This window comes from Notolepis coatsorum, assembly GCF_963971535.1.
Source record: "Notolepis coatsorum genome assembly, chromosome: 8".
Lineage (NCBI taxonomy): Eukaryota > Metazoa > Chordata > Actinopteri > Aulopiformes > Paralepididae > Notolepis > Notolepis coatsorum.
The window spans coordinates 76,919,158-76,937,353 of NC_140172.1; the positions used below are offsets into that span (position 1 = coordinate 76,919,158).

The window sequence follows — 18,196 nt, forward strand, 5'->3', positions numbered from 1 at the left end:
AGAGGCTAGATCTATGATGAACTTTGTGCTCAAAACACAAAATCGACTAGACTAGTGCTTCCCAATCCTCTCCTCGAAGCACCCCAGCCGTTCAATGTATTTGTTAAATTCCACCACCAGCACACCTGATTCAACTTAACTAGCCCTTTATTAGTTGAATCAAGGTGTGCTGGTGGTGGAATTTAACAAATACATGGAACGGCTGGGGTGTCTCGAGGAGAGGTTTGGGAACCACTGGTCACTAGAGCATACATTTGAGCCATCAAAGAAATTAAGCAAAAGTGGTTACCTGTGTTGAACTGGTTTATTTTTTAGAAAATAAAAAAATATAGTGGATTACTATTACGACTACTACCACTGCCAATACTACTGATACATCCCTATTGGCAAACTTTATATAAAAAATTTTTTTAAACAATTTTAATTAAAAAAAAAATTTGGTTCATTATACAACTTTGGCGGGACTAATTAGACTGTGGCGGGCCGCCACAGTCTAGTTAATTAATGGGAAACCCTGATTTACTTAGGTATGTATTTTAGGCTGATTTTCAGAAAATAGGGCTCCGGGCTAAAGAGGTTAAGTCCATGTAGCTGCTCAGTGTTTTCTTTAAGTCCAAGTAGCTGCTCAGTGTTAAGTCCATGTAGCTGTTCAGTGTGTGGGTCTGTCTCTCCTCAGCCCTCGAGGGACCCGGTATGGGAGGGATGTCGATAGGCATGACACGGCGAGGGATGAGTTACGATGACCACATGGACGTCCCCATGCCCCCTCAGGACATCAACATCAACAACCTCTGGAGACGCCCAGTCATACCAGAGAGGAGGTTCACACACCTGGCCGAGGTAACGCATGCACGCACACACACACACACACACACACACACACACACACACACACACACACACACACACACACACACACACACACACACACACACACACACACTCACACCAACCACACACCCACCAGGGCTGTACGTTAACTCTTTTTGCACATAGCACTGGTGCTATAGAGGTTGATAGTTTTGTAGCACAGGCCAAAATCTTGTAGCACGAGTATAAAACGTCTCTAAAATCTCTAAAAACAACCACATGTAGTGCAGTTCATCACTTAAATAGGTATGTGACTGGCAAAGGACATGCATCTTGCATACAGGGCACACAAAATCCAAACCTTAACACTTTAACTGCCGAAAACGCCGGAACTCGTCATTCCCCGCCATGCTCAAGTTGCCGAGGACGCCGTAACTCGTCTTTGATATCAATATTTCAAAAATCTGTGATCGAAATCATATTTCCGTTCCGGAGCCTTGACACACAGTGCTGATCTCCTCTCAACCCTCTAGCGGTTCAAGAGCGCCATCTGGTGGCCGATCGGCAGATCGAAACCGGATATCAACCTTTGAACCGGCAGGACTCACTCCATATGGGGTCCGGGCACTCGCTAATGTTAGAGAGACTCTGTCTTCACACAGTGAACATCGATCGGTGGAAATAACTCGAAAAAACAACATGATTTGGACGTATATACTATTATACAACCTGGAAATAGATCGGGCATTTCAACATCCCATAATCGAAAACTGTCTACTCCACGCTGATCGCCCAACAGCCCGAGGAGACTGGGGTGAGTTTTAGCGTGTAGTATTACCGTGTACGATATAAACTGCTATGATGAACATATGACCCACATTAGATGAATGGTATAACGTTGCCCACGGAATTATAAACGCCCCCTCGCCCATCCGGTCAACATCAGATGACGTGTAGTAAATTCTAGAAGTACGTCCAGTTGAAATTTTTGATCTCGCACAGATTCCTACCAAACTGTATTTGATCATCAATATAATGCATTTGGGGCTATAAATCACGTTCTGGAGAAAGCTGCAGAAAGAGATGAAAACATACTTATACTTTAGACCATATTTTAGTATGAATATGTGAATGAAAAAGTTTAACGTTGCTACACCATGAACAATACATATAGGACATTGAATGGGCCCTAATAATGGCAATCTAGCAATAGAATTTAAAAAGTTATAGCCCTGCAAAGAAGGGGAACTTCTCCATGTTAAATAGAGCTGGCAAGGGATGGTATATCATGAATTTAACCTTGGGCAATCAAAGTGTTAACAAGAAATGTTTTCAGACAAACATTTTCTCTTTATTTGCCCATAATGGTAAATTGCAGGGACATAACAACTGTATACAACAGTGGTTCTCAAACTGTGGTACGCGTACCACTAGTGGTAGCTGGTGGTACTGCTGGTGGTACTTGAAAACATTTACAAAAAAGCACAAAAAAAAGAAAAATTGCAGTCAGGCCACTGAACTTAGAAGCAGGCCAGGCCAGTGTTTCTGGTTGCGGCGGCGCGATAGTTAGATAACCTAAGTGGGGAACAACCAGGAGATCACTGTGACAGAGAGTAATGCAGTCTAAACAGTCATAAATCTTTAATTCAACTTCAGCCCTGATCATAACCATTTATTTTTTTTAGATTTTTTGTAATGTCAGATAAAAAATGAAATACTCCCACTTTTCTGAAAAGAGTTGGTGTTAAATCTGACATTACAAAAAATCCATCAAAATATGTGTTGTTGCTAATCATTGACACATGCCTAGCCTGTAATAATCCCCCCCAGAAAAATGTACTTTGCATTTGATATATTGAAAATATTTTACTTTTTGTGTGTTTTTTTTAACAATAATTTGTGATGCCATCACACAAACTGGCATTTAAAGGGTAACATTTCAAAAATGTATTGAATATGTGTTTTATTTTATTTTTTACAATAATTTGTGATGCCCATCACAAACACTGGCATTTAAAGGGTAAACATTCAAAAATGCCTGCACCAGAATGCAGGAAATAAAGTTTTTGTAACAAAATAATTGTGTGTGTGTGTGTGTGTGTGTGTGTGTGTGTGTGTGTGTGTGTGTGTGTGTGTGTGTGTGTGTGTGTGTGTGTGTGTGTGTGTGTGTGTGTGTGTGTGTGTGTGTGTGTGTGTGTGTGTGTGTGTGTGTGTGTGTGTGTGTGTGTGTGTGTGTGTGTGTGTGTGTGTGTGTGTGTGAGAATGAAGGACAATTGCTTGCTGTGTGAGAGAGAGAGATAGAGAGAGAATTAAGTACATTTGCTGAAATACAGTTGTTCTTAATTTTCTCACTTGCTATGTGAGAATGTTAGTTATTATGTTCTCAATGCCCCTTGCATTGTATGAGTTGTGTGGAAGAGTTTGCTAGTTCTAGTGCTATCCCTTTGTGGCTGTGTGAACTGTGCATAGCTGAATAGACTGTATTTTAACACCGGTCATATGGTGGTACTTGGTGAGCCAGCTACATTCTCAGGTGGTACTTGGTGTAAACAGTTTGAGAACCACTGGTATACAAGACATCAATATGTTATGCTTCAAATTAGCAGTGCAAATCTGCTTAAATTTGTCATACAATGTTTTTTTATTGAGAGTGTGTAAATCACTAATAGAACAAAAACAACAAACTGTGTGTGTGCTTGTAGTACTCCTTGAATGAGATCACACACACACCATTGTACAAGGAACTCTGCATACCTTTGTTTCATAATGAAAAGTGATTTATAAATCAAATTAATTATTATTATTGTAAATAACCCCATGAACCCCATTTTTATAATTTTTTCGATTTATCAGTTGATTATTTTATCGATTAGTCGATTAATCTAAACTATTAATTTACCAGACAAATCTACAACAATTGATTATATTTGCAATTTAATATTTCAAAATGTAATTTAATGAGTATCCTCATCCTTTTTAGCTTTAGATTTAAAAAAAAAAAAAAGACCAGCCAGAGAGATTTTTACCGGCCATAAATAGCTTTTTAGTATATTTCTATGAATTATATGTATTGTGTGTTATATATCCACTCTGGTAGTGCTTGTACCAGCACAGGAGATACAATTAAAATAATTTTTTTTATATATAGGCTATATACATATTTAAAGCAATATCTTCCTTTTGAATAAAATAGGCTCAGGAATAAGGATTGTTAAAGCTAATTAGCCCAATCCATGTCAAAAAGAGTAGACTAGTAAATGTACACACACACACACACACACACACACACACACACACACACACACACACACACACACACACACACACACACACACACACGAGAGAGAGAATAGCTTATAGCAGATTTTTTGCTAATGAAGTGAAATATTTATTATCAAGGGCAGCTGAGTGGCGCAGTGGGCAAGGCGCTCGCCACTAACGCAGGAGATGCTGGTATCGAGCCCAGCTCTCTGCGTTGCTACCGGCTTGGCCGGCCGTCATACTAACACAATTGGCAGTGTTAGAGGGTGGGAAAGCCGGTGGGTGGGGATTGGACGTTGTGGGCAGTGACTCCTACAGGTCGGTTGGGTGACGCCGGTACGGCGGAAACAGGAAGTATCGGGGGCAGCGTGAGCCTCCCACGCGTTACTCCTCGCCACTGAGAGTTCCAGCTGTTGCGGTGAAAAGATGCGACAGGCTGCCTCCTCGTGTACCAGAGGGGACACGTGATGCAAGGCTTCTATCCTCACTACAGCCGACCAGTGGGAGGCATAGTCTAGCAACATTCAAGACAGGGGAGGGAAGAATTGGAAACACGAAATTGGGATGGGAGAAAAATTGAAAATGGGGAGAAAAAGTTGATCAAAAACAAATATATTTATTATCATGAACTATCAAGTTAGTTTTTATAGTGTAACTTTTGGCTACATCATTGATCATCATCATTGAACATATATAGAGAGAGAGGGAGAGAGCCCCCCCTTCCCTCACTATTAGAACTCCATGAAACTGATTTCTCCTGTGCCTGTGAGCTAGCTTAGCTTAGTTAGCAGCTAACGTTAGTTAAGGTTTTTAACCGCGACGGGCATACAGGAATGGCGAGGATATAAAGCATGTTATTTATTGGACCAGTTATGTGACTGTGACTGTCGAGTCCTGGCTCTAGGAGGAATCATGAATAGTGGTTTAAGATAAGTTATTTATATTTTGAATGTGACTCACTGTGCATTAGTTAGATTACACGTTGCGCATGTTATGACTTTGAACGTCTGCCATTTCCACAGAAAAAGGCACATACAATTAACAATACGATGCGTCGATCATGAATATGCAAATCGACAGAATTTTCATTTTCATCGACTAGGGCGACGAATCGTGACAGCCCTAGATTCTAATGACTCTGACTGGTAGGGTTGGGTACCGAACTTTGTAATTTTAAGGGTACAGACCAAATTACGTCAGTACTACTGTATACCGAAAATAATCTGAATTCCAATGACACGCAATTGTCATTTCATAATAGACACAGACCAGTGTGGACCTTCAATGACACGCAATTGTCATTTCATATTAGACACAGAGCAGCGCGGACCTTCAATTTTAGAAGCTATGACATCTAGCTATTCAGCCCTGCGTTCGACAGCTCCGTAACAACTCATCTCACAAGTCACGCTGTTTCTATGTGCAGCGAAAACTCTGCGAGCAACGGGTCCAATGGTCTAAAATGCTTTGCATCCTCACCATTCCTGTATACCCACATCACGCTAAAAACCTTAACTAATGTTAGCTGCTAACTCTAACTAACTAACTAACTCTCTCTCTCTCTCTCTCTCTCTCTCTCTCTCTCTCTCTCTCTCTCTCTATCTCTCTCTCTCTCTCTCTCTCTCTCCCCTGAACCTATTTCATTCAAAAGGAAGATATTGATGGACAATAGCTATAGTATATAGCTTAGCAGCTGTAACAGAATCATTTTATTATTTTTGATTATTTACGTTTCAATAGCGTTTAAATTATAATGAATTAAAGAATTGTCCATGTTCTGTCATCTAATCATATATTCCACTACCTTTCATATCTATCGAAGTCAAAATGTTGGTATTGTGACAACACTATAACATACAAAAGCAGCTTGACAACCGATATCCTTTGCGTCTAGTAGGCATGGGCCAATGTGTGATTTTGGTGGTATGTGCTATTGCACAGATGTTGACCCTTAGTATGCACACGCACAGTATAATATGCACGTAATAAATAGTTTGTTAACACTTTCTATGCCACTCACAAGTTTTCTCGGAATTATTAATATCTCGTTGAAAGCCACTCACGAGATTTCTCGGAATTTTTTTTATTTTAATTTCTTTTAGCGATCTGAAATCATATTGCTCACTCGTAGGCAATGGAGATTCAATACCTCATTGCTGAGGGATGAAACATTTAGATCAAAAATGAAGGTATGGATAAAAAATTACATAGATGAAAACAATGATCCTAGCATGGACCCAAACATAATCTGGGAAGCTGCAAAAGCCACTTTAAGAGGACATTATCTCATACACATCATTTAGTAAAAGGGAAGAAATCGCACACACAAAAGAACTAGAAAAAGAAATTGAAAGATGCGAAGCCCTCCATAAAGTTGCAGCAACAGAAGACAACTGGAAACATTTAGTAACTGCCAGAGCCAAATAAATATCAAGACTACAAATATAATTATGCAACAAATGAATCAGGTTAGACAAAAACACTATGAATTTGGCAACAAACCCAGTAAACTATTAGCCCATCAACTAAAAAAAGAACAAGCCGAAAGGACTATAAAAGCAATTCGGTTCAAGGGCAACATCACACATCATCCAAAAGAAATCAATCAGGCATTCCAGGAGTATTACAATATACTATACAAATCTCAAAGTAATTACACACAGGAGGAACTGGATAGATTCTTAGAAGGTATCAAAATGCCAAAGCTCTCAGAATCAGATCAAGAGAGTCTTAATGCACCCTTTACCGAACAAGAAATACTAGCAACAATTAATTCAATGCCTATAGACAAAAGTCCAGGACCAGATGGCTTCCCGGCACAGCTATATAAGGAGTACTGGAATGACTTGAAACCCATTTTTATGGGAACGATTAACAACTTTGGATGCAACAAGGCACTTCCTCAAACAATGAGCTTGGCAAACATCACAGTACTGCATAAAAGTGGTAAGGATCCATTAGACTGTTCATCATACAGACCTATAAGTCTTTTAGAAAATTTAGATCATGATTATAAGACTATCACCAAAGCATTAGCGAAAAGACTTGAAACCATCACGCCGAAATTGGTAAACCCAGATCAGGCTGGATTTGTTAAGGGAAGATATGCTACCGATAACATCGGAAGGTTATTAAATATAACCAATCATTTGAATCTAAAACAGAGGCCCTCTCTACTCCTATCTCTGGATGCAGAGAAGGCTTTTGACAGAGTCGAGTGGAACTTTCTTTTTAACGTGTTGCAAAAACGTAATATAGGGTCACATTTTATCCAGTGGATTAAAGCAATTTATCAAACTCCAAAAGCAGCAGTTATTACCAATGGCAATACATCTGATCCGTTTCTCTTAATGAGAGGAACAAGACAGGGGTGCCCAATGTCAAGCTCATTATTCGCAATAATAATAGAAATGTTGGCTGCATCTGTACGAGACAACATTAACATAAAAGGAGTGTATATCGATAAGGTTGAACACAAAATATCTTTATATGCTGACGACATTGTTCTATACATTGAGCAACCAGAAAACTCCTTATTACATCTGTATAACACAATCGAACAATTTGGAAAGTACTCAGGATACAAGATAAATTATAATAAATCTAATGCATGTCTCCTACATATGAAACCAACAAAATAAATGCAGAAATCCTACCCATTTCGATGGTCACCAGGAGGCTTCAAATACTTGGGAGTACACTTTACACCGCAATTAAATGATTTATTTGAAAAAAATTACACTCTTACAATTGAAATTAACACAGATCTAGGTAGATGGGACAAACTACCCCTATCCCTTCTAGGAAGGATACACGTCATCAGGATGAATATCCTTCCGAGATTGAACTTTCTCTTTCAAAATGTACCCTGCTACCTATCTATAACATATTTTAACATATTGAATAAACGTATCTCAAAATGTATTTGGTCCAATAAAAAACCAAGGATTAAATTACTGACTCTTATGAAACCTGAGTCCATGGGTGGTCTAGGTCTTCCCAATCTCCAACACTACTACTGGTCAGCCCAACTTCGAACTATAGTATCATGGTCATTGGGAGGACCAGACTCACACTGGATACAGATAGAAGCGGGACTGGTTGATCCTTTACCTCTAAACTCTCTTTTTTTTATAAAGAATTTTGACAAAATAGAAAATATAAAGCAATATTTCACGGTTGTGAATACCCTATCTGCATGGAAAGATTGCTCGAAAAAGTTTGGCATAACTAAATGCATCTCTGTTTATTCACCTATTCATCAAAACCCTGACCTAAAAAAATATTTTCATTCAATTGATATAAACAAGTGGAGACACTTGGGGGTAACTCAACTTAAAGACCTTTTTCATAAAAACTGGAAATTAAAAGCATTTCAGGAACTAAGAGAAGAATACAACATTCCTAACTCAGACTTCTTAAAATATATGCAAATTCAAAGCACTTTAAGTTCACTTACTAAAGAAAACAAGATAAGCTTTGAAATGACAGAATTGGAAGAAAAACGAACTACCTCATCCACAATTAAAGGTAAAATCAGTGAACTATATGAAATTCTAACTAATGAATGCCAAACAGTCTTCCCAGCTCTATTAAGATGCTGGGAGACGGACCTGGCAACGAAATTTGAAGAAAACAATTGGCAAGATATCTGTGATCGAACTTTCTTTCCCTTTACAAGCAATAAGATCAAAGAAAGTAATTTCAAATTTATTCATAAATTCTACCTTACTCCTGTAAAAATGCACAACATTTCGAAAGAAAACTCACCAAATTGCCCAAGATGTAAAATTAAAGAAGGAACATTTCTGCATATGTTCTGGCAATGTAGCAAATTGAAGCATTTCTGGAACAAGATCCACTTATTTACTAAATCTGTCATGGAGTTGGAATTTGAGTTATCACCATGTGTCTATCTATTAAATAATATAACAAACTGCCACTTAGACCAAAAGAAATGCAGACTGTTGGTATACATAACATATTTTGCAAAGAAATGTATACTTCTTCTATGGAAAAATGAAATCGCACCAACATTCAATATGTTCATAGAAGAAATATCTCAGTTTCTTCCCTTAGAAAAGATAACGCTTGAAAAGCACAACCAGGGTCACTTATTTCAAGAACTTTGGAATCCACTCTATACTCAACTGGAAACTCATAATGTAGTCCTATAAATGTGTCATATCTAATATAACTGACGTGGAGTTTTAGCAGATTAGATTAGCTGATCTGTTGAGGCTCTTTGTCTGCGTATAAGTGCCTGGTTGCCTGCGCATGGCTGTCAAACCCTGCCCCCACGGGGTCGGGTCTGGGAAAGGGAGCTGAACACGCAGCGGCCCGGACCCTTCTCTGTCGGAGTGGCCATCGATAAGCGGGTGTGAGCAACTGGGTGCTATAAAATGTCACTGTTTACAATACCAACATTTGCACTTTTATTCCTTATTACTTATTTACTTATGATTTACCTACTGTCCCTTTATTTTATTTTATTTTATTTTACTTTATTTTTATTATTTTTTTTTATTTTTTTTTTTCTAATTGTTTATTTGTGTGTATGTGTGCCTGTATGTGGGCAAGTGTATGTGTGTGTGTGTGTATGCCTGTATGCGCGTGTGTGCGCGTGTACGTGTGTGTATGTCCCAGTGTGTGTGAGTGTGAGTGAGAGATGGGAGAATGGATTGAGTGGGGAGCACAAGGAAAATTGTTAAAAATTGTTCATGAGAGTGACACTGAACATTCTGTAGATCTGTCGATTGAATGTGAAACCTCATGAAAAATAAAAAGATTTAAAACATGAAATCATATTGCATCACGCGAGCCTACCCTAGTCTACCCGAGCGCCGCCGGCGATCAGATGTGGAAAAAAGCGCCCCCTATCGTCTCCCAGATGAGGGATTTTGGAATGGACTCAATGAAAATGGATGGGGAAAAAAATCCTGTACTCCACATTTTCCAGTCCACTGATGCAGCCGGGGTTATCAGAGTTCATTCTGGATCCTCTGAGCCCCGCGGAATCATGTGTACTACTGTATCACGTTGGATCTATACACTTATCGATTTTTTCGAATGGTGATCAGGAATTGGAATATACCAGTTGGATACCATCTGATGTCAGGTAAGGAATCTATGTTATCAATTATGTTATCAGATAATCAGACTCATTTTGATGAAGATATAAGCTGTTTTGTGAAATGGGCTCTATCGGTTTCACTGTAAAAATCCAAGAGGAAATGAACACGGCGATTATCCGTGCGCGGCTCGAATGTGCGTGCGTGCACGTATAATATTGATCATCTAGCGTTTATTTGAAAACGATTCATAAATAGGCCGACAAATATCAACGTTCTGGAATATTCCAGTAAAAGACGATTATCATAGAATGGTCCAGAATGGACTGTTTTTTACCTCAAAACGGGTGCTTTTCAAAATTCTCTCAAACGGAAATGAAGCGATAAAAAACCAATCTGCCTTGACAGCACTGACTGGAAAAGGATTCTTTGATAAGCGACGGGCAGATTAGACATATAGCCATAATTTAAAACATAGATTAGGCGATATTAAGCGTAACATTGGCGCCGATGGTGGCATTCAAGAGCTAACTCTGGCGCCACCTCATTTACATTTACATTTACATTTAGTCATTTAGCTGACGCTTTTATCCAAAGCGACTTACAAGTTCTGTACGACAAGCCATCAGGAAGAGCACAACTCTATCAGCTGAGTAACAATGTTCATCAAAGTGTTGAGTGCTACAGTGTAGGTTAGTTTATTAGGACAAGTGCATGACAGTATGGTTAGTTAGGGTTAGATTTTTTTTTTTTTTTTTTTTTTTAATTCAGATAATGGTTGAAGAAGTGAGTCTTTAGTCGACGGCGAAAGATTGGACGTGTTTCGGCTGTCCTAACTGGGGTGGGTAGTTCATTCCACCATTGTGGGGCAAGGACTGAGAATAGGCGACACCTCGTGGCACTGAAAGTGTTAATAAACTCTGTGTTACTTGAACATTTTTTACTGTGCTCCTAAATTTCTTTGTGTGCTCCTAATTATTTTTATTTAGGAGAACATGTGCTCCTTGGGGGGAAAAAGTTAGCATAGAGCCCTGACGTAGATGATGCAGTGTTACAGTTTTGTCTTGTAGGAGTACAGGGCAGCCAGTTGGTGTACCGTCAGCTTTTTGTTTGGTCTTCTGATGTTACATATTATTTTAATTATACATAAAACATGTAACCTATTATTATTATTATTATTATTATTATTATTATTATTATTATTATTATTATTATTATTATTATTATTATTAGAGAGAGAGACAGAGAAATTTGAGCAAGTGGAGATGGAGAGAGGGAGAGAGACACTTTCTCTCTTGAGTCGAGACAGGTACAAACAGAGACAGACTGGTTTAACCTCTTAACTGGCGCCACCAAAATGGCAATTTGGCAATTGTTGGCAATTGTTTTACCTGAACTTGAGGACTGTATACTTTTTTTGCAAACCAAAATACTGAGCCTGGTCTCTTTTGGAAGATACCATTCTGAAGTTTCTGATACAATAAAGAAAATTCACTTTTAGCTTTAGTAACATAGGTCTGAACTTGAGTTGTAGAAAAACTTGTTACTCAAGTTTTCTCTGTACTAGTTGCAATATCCAATAATATGGCTGAAGACCCTGGGTCCATAGCCTGAAGTCTTGTGTGTGTCCATGTCCAGATTTCATAAAAATCCATTCAGAAATGAGTGATTAGGAGCGATTATAGTCAAAAGTGAGTGGGGGAAAAGCACTGCTGAAAACCATTTCCTCATTGACTCCAATGCATTCAGCTGAAATTTCTCATCCTGTTTGTGCTCGTGACCTTTCACCTAGATCCCTGATTCGCTCATCCCCACGTTGGGTAGCATTGGATAGCCACACTCATTGGTTACAACCCTGTCCAATAATTTTCTTCGAGATCGCCAAATGATTGACGGAGCTAGAGCGTCGGGAATGGTATTCGAAAAAATTAAGGTTTTATAGAAATCTCAGCGCATTGAGTTGGAACCCGGGGGATATTGACATGAGGAAATGGCGCAGCCATAATTGTGTGTAGTCCTATGAAAGAAGAGACCCAGGGCAGGGCTCTACGCTAACCTTTTTCCCAAGGAGCACATGTGCTCCTAAATGAAAAAATGTAGGAGCACACAAAGAACTTTAGGAGCACACAAAAATATTTAGGAGCACAGTGAAAATATTTAAAGTAATAGTTATTTTTTAATATATTTATATTTGTACTGTGCGTGCATGTGCAAACGGGAGCGGGACACACAACTGTGCAATAGCACATACCACCAAAGTCACTGGCCCACTGTGTGTGTGTGTGTATCTGCATGTGCAAACGGGAACGGGACACAGACATTTGAACTATTAAGTGATTAATGCCTACTGTGGCAAAGTTGTAGCCAACAACTAGGCCTAATAAAAATGGCAGTGAAATTGAACTACTGCTACAAAAGTAACAGTCACTTAACTTTAGCTTTTGCCCCTTTTATGCATACAATGCCTATGTTTTGGCTAGTGTTGCTCTTCTAGAAAAATAATCCTTTTAGGGTTGCTTATTGAAATACTGTACACCTCCAGTACAGAAACATTGTTTATGAGTTTGCGTGTCAGGTAGACCATTGATTGACAGTCGATTCTGCCAATTACGTCACACCGCTTGCACCCACCTCTGCTGTTGATAACGCTAGCCAAGTTAGCACACACACATACACACACGCACAGTGGGCCAGTGACTTTGGTGTAGGGGTGTAACAATGCATCGCAATGCATCTATCCTAAGGGGAAAATTCAACTGCATCGATTTGAAAATGTTAGAAGCCATTATCGCAATTTTAATGTGTACACAGTGTTATGTTATTCTCATGTCCGTTACAGCCAACACAACGACATACGCTACTGCATCAACGTTATGATTAACAAAGCAAGGCATTCGTTTGTTTGCATTAACGTTATATTACTATTGCTATCGATAAATCTAGGTGTTCTAAAATCTATTGCTATTGGTAAGACTAGAATAAGTTGCATTAACTTAATGTTACTGTCTCGGGAAAGTCTTGCATAGCGCAATGGCGGACTTTCCGGAAGTAAAAAAGCAAATGAGAGCTTCCGATTGGTAATTTCCTTTCTTTCCCTTGAAACCAGTCACGTCACTCTACTGTGATTGGACCGTTGGCTTGAGTGCAATGTGGGACTTGTAGTTTTTTAACAATTAGCAGCGGAGAGAAAAAAGCACGACTGAGGTTATAATCTTCACTCACACACTGTGCGAGTAATTGATTTTTCCGGTTCGCACACACATATTCTTAGGGGCAAATGCGAGTAAAATGGTCGCACTGTAGAGCCCTGCAGGGCTTTCGATGGGCTTTCGAATTTCATAAAACTACACTACCCATCTCATGCCAGCCCCTGTCAAACTTGGAGCCGTCTGGCGTGAAATAATTTTTCATAATTCTTTTATTATGTCTCACGGGTCGAACAAACCTGAACATTATTGCCATAAAATAGAATGTAGTTTTTTCCTTTTCCTTTCGTGAACGTCTAGAAAGAAAACACATTTCAATGTGATGAAAAATGGCTGTAACTGTACTTACAGTACATTTAATTCGCGGTCTTTGCTGCCCTGTTACGGGCGCCTGGTGGTACTAAATCCAGATTGAACTCTGCCATTGGAAAAAGGAGATTTGGCCCGATCCATAGATGTATGACTTGGCCATAATAAGGTCATTTATAGGCCTGATATTATTCTATATTCATATTTCAAATTGAATGTGTCCGGATACCAAAATGCATACTGTATCTACAAAAAACCCTGCTTAGATTTTTTTTTTTTTTTTTTTTTTTATTGTTATTCGCACTTACAAACATACATTCTGAGATAAAATAAGTAAATAGAAGAACAGTTAAAATGTGCAGGAAAGGTCAAAAAACCCAAGGGCTTATAAGCGACCTCCCCTCTTAAACCTATATAGGGTAACTACACAAAAAAAAAGTAACCCCCCCCCCCCCCCCCCCACATTATGCACAAACACATGCGCATATCCCTCTCACATACACAGATACATACAATACAGCATTATACAACTATTATAATGTTGGGAAAAAATATTTAAAATACTTTACACAAATACACATGGATACTATAGACTACAGGATCTGTAGTTCTTTTTTAAGCTTACTTTTAAATATATTTAAAGTGGATCATGTTCAATTAGATTTTGTATATCATTCCACATCACTGCACCTTGATAAAGAAATGAGAATTTGGCAACAGAGGTCCTACAGAAAGGAATGCGTAAGTCTTTATTTCTTCTTGTGAGATGTGCATGATAATGAGAATTAAACTCAAAATAAGTTTGAAAAAAATTAGGCAAAGATAAAGGAAGACCAATTACTTTGTACATAAGAATCCCTGTTTGATACTTGTTGACCTCATAAATTGTGAGTAGTTGCAGTTGTTTAAATAATGGTTTGGTTAGGGCTAAATAAGAAGAGTTGGTTGCAATTCTTACAAAGGATTTCTGAGCTCTGTGGATTGTTTGTAAGTAAGATGGGTAAGTGCTGGCCCAAATTATATTGCAGTAAAAAATTTGAGGATAAATTAAACTGTAATACAAAGTCCGGATACCAAAATGCATACTGTATCTACAAAAAACCCTATAAATCATCTGCCCTTTATTCATTTGCTTAGATTTTTTTGTACACTTGATCTCAAGAAGGTGCTGGTCTTCACGTCTGGTCAATGTTAGCATGATGTTATTCACCGTCAAAGATTAAAAAAAAATATGATATTCTCCTTTGGTTCATTACAATTTACTCAAGCATAGTAACAGACACAATATTTCTGACACTGGGAATACATTCTCTGAGGTCCATAGATGTCCCTAGAACATGCAAATGGAGTTTTCTGAAAATATTACTAGGGCTTAAGAGGTTAAGACTCATTATCTGTGCATTTCCAATAATGTATTCGTTGAATAACTGGGGGGGACTTCGACACGAGCATGTGATCCAGCCACACACACTTCCCTCTCTGCACTCACATGTGGTTCACGTGTGGATACTACGAGTAGTGTCATGGTCCAGGTTTAATACGCCCTCACGTCCTTTGTTCCATCACTTTGGTCTCCTGAGGCTTGCTGAGTTTAAAGGGGACATGCATTATAAATGGCTTCTTTCTGTGTTTAGCATGGTTTTATAGTAATAGGGGTTAGTATCAATGGGTCTGTGTCTCTAATTACCATATTGACTCATCAGTCTAGTCTCGAGTTCACAAGATCTTCCCTCACTCAACTAAGCTGTTCTGATTTGACGGTATGGCTGATGTGAATAGGGTACTGATTTGCATAACTAACGCCCCCTCTATGGTTGACAGCGACAGCAGAGCGAGTGGTATTATCTTCATTTCCTCAAACAGAGCGAGGCAGAGAGCGCATAGTGTAACCCGACACTTCCTCAAACGGGTTTTGACTGCGAGCAGGGAGCGGACGAGCGAGAGAGAGGGAGAGATAGAGAGGGAGAGAGATGGAGAGAGAGAGAGAGGGACCCGTCTTCTCTCACACACACGCAGCGTTTACACAGTGATCCGTGCCTCTGTGTCCCTCTCTCCCTCTCTATCTCTCTCTCCCTCGCAGTCAAGCACCAGCATATCACTGTAATATCTTTGCGTATGCTCCCACGCGCATGCCCGTATTCCGATCTGTACAATAATAATCACAGGGGTATATATTGTCATTTGAAACAAGTTACCAATGCATTGTCCCGTGGGATTATGCCCACCCGCAGTGAAATTAATTAGTATCCCCCTGAGTCTCTCTCTATCTCTCTCTGTGCCAGTCGCAGACTGTGTGGATGACTGTCACTCAAAGTGATTATGGGCGGAGCCAGGCCAACACAGCCTGAAATCCAAAGTGAGAAAAATGTGGCTTTTGAGTACTTGATTAGAAATATAAAACAATGATTTTTTTTTTTATAAAAGCTTACAGATGTGTTCAATAGACTCACAGGAATTGTGTAAAGTTGCCCAAATAGTGCTAGGAATAGCAATGCATGTCCCTTTAACACTTTGGTCGCCAGGCTTATATTCACAATAAACCATCCCACGCCAGCTCTATTTGTCTATGGAGAAGTTCCCCTTCTTTGCAGGGCTATAACTTTTTAAATTGTATTGCTAAATTGACATTATTATGGCCCATTCAACGTCAAGTATCTATTGTTCAGGGTGTAGCAACGTTATACTTTTTCATTCACATATTCATACTAAAATACGGTCTAAAGTATAAGTATGTTTTTATCGTTTTCTGCAGCATTCTCCAGAACGTGATTTATAGCCCTAAATGCATTATATTGATGATCAAATACAGTTTGATAGCAATCTGCGCGAGATAAAAAATGTCAAATGGACGTGCTTCTAGAAGTTACTACTTATCATCTGATTTTGACCGGATGGGGGGGGGTCATTTATAATTCCGTCGCCAACGTTAGATGATTCATCTAGTGTGGGTGATGTGATCATTAGAGCAGTTTTTATCGAACACGTTAAAAAATAACGCTGAAACTTACCATAGCTTCCTCGTAGCGTTGGGCGATGAGCGTGGAGCAGAAATATTCCTATTATGGGATGTAGAAATATGCGATCCATCTCCAGGTTGTATAATAGTATATACGTCCAAATCATGTTGTTTATCGAGTTATTGGTAACGGATTGCTATCCATTGTGTCTAGCTCGAGTACTGGGACTATTAGCAAGTGATCGGACCGAATTGGAATGAGCACCAGCTTCCGTTTCCTGTTTCCGGTTTGGGCGATCCGCCGATTGGCCACCAGATGGCACTCTTGAACCGTTGGAGAGTTGAGAGGGGATCAACAGTAGATCTCAAGTCTCCGGGGGAGAAATATGATTGCGATCACAGATTTTTGAAATATTGATATCAAAGACGTGGTACAGCGTCTTTGGCAGAATGAGCATGGCGGGGAATGACGTGGTAAGGCGTTTTTGGCGACCATAGTGTTAATGTACACCAAAATGCAACAATTATGTAAACAACATGAATCACAGACTGTCTGAGCTTGTCCCAGTCTGCCGTCCACTGCACATCCACAACACAAGAAATAGGCATCTTATCTTTGGCAAGAGGAGAAAACTCAAATGTGCCAGCCTAAGCATAGCATGCAGGGGCCCGCAGATCTGGAACGAGCTCAACGAGAGTCTGAAACTGTCAAAATTCATCACAACCTTCAAAAAATCACTGAAAGAGTAACTGCTCAAATCATCTCTAAATAGAATCCATACCTAGCTATATTACCGGTAATTCTCTGTATTTATGTATCTATGTTGTATGTTTGTTAGTAGGGAGGTGTGCAAGCCTACCCACGTTGAATGTTTTTGTTTGTTTATATTTTGTTTATATTTGTGATCAGGATCCCTCCGAAAGCTTTAAATAGCTTCTTGGGAGACCTGGGCCCTATTCCCCGTACCTGGTTCAACTAAGTCGATCAAGAGTCCCATTATCCAGATTCAGTTAACCCGATGTTTGAAGCCGGGATTTTCCTGTTCCTCGAAGGTGGATTCAGTCTCGTTAACTCGAACCAGACTTGAGACCCAGGATAAGTGCGCGCGGCCGCTTCAGTTGAAAAGCCAGCACGTATCGATAGCAGAGATCCTGATTTTCTAACGGCATTGATTGATTAATTGATTTAAAACTTTATTAACAGATTGCAGTACGGCTCAATCGCCTCGCCGACAAGTTAAATGCGTTATCTATAGGCTAATTTTAAGTCCCTCATTACCCCAATCAATCAGATTATATTTCTTTAAACTTGCCTGCTGGCAGTAGGTTTATGGAATGGATAATCAAATGAGATCTTGCTAGCGAAAATAATTAGTTAAACTGTTATACAGAATAAGGATACGGCTCTCTTACCCATTGATTGATGTATGGTGGATCTTTTACTTATCTGCACTGTGGTGTAACGGTTTCTGCTTTTGACTTTCACACATGCGGCCCGGGTTCGAATCCCACTTCTCCTAGTCTTTTCCTTCTTTTTGCAATGTAGGAATAATTCAATTTGGTGCACGTTGAGAGCTATATAA

At 39.3% G+C, this 18,196-nt stretch overlaps 1 protein-coding gene across 2 annotated transcripts in view; it reads left to right on the forward strand.

Moving 5' to 3' along the window:
- The window catches only part of kiaa1191 (KIAA1191 ortholog), a 127,953-nt gene that overhangs the window by 63,014 nt on the left and 46,743 nt on the right, over positions 1-18,196 (forward strand). For both annotated transcript variants that reach the window (XM_084320740.1, XM_084320741.1), the window contains exon 4: positions 677-840. In XM_084320740.1, the coding sequence (XP_084176866.1) occupies positions 677-840 (164 nt within the window). The remainder of the gene's footprint in view (positions 1-676; positions 841-18,196) is intronic.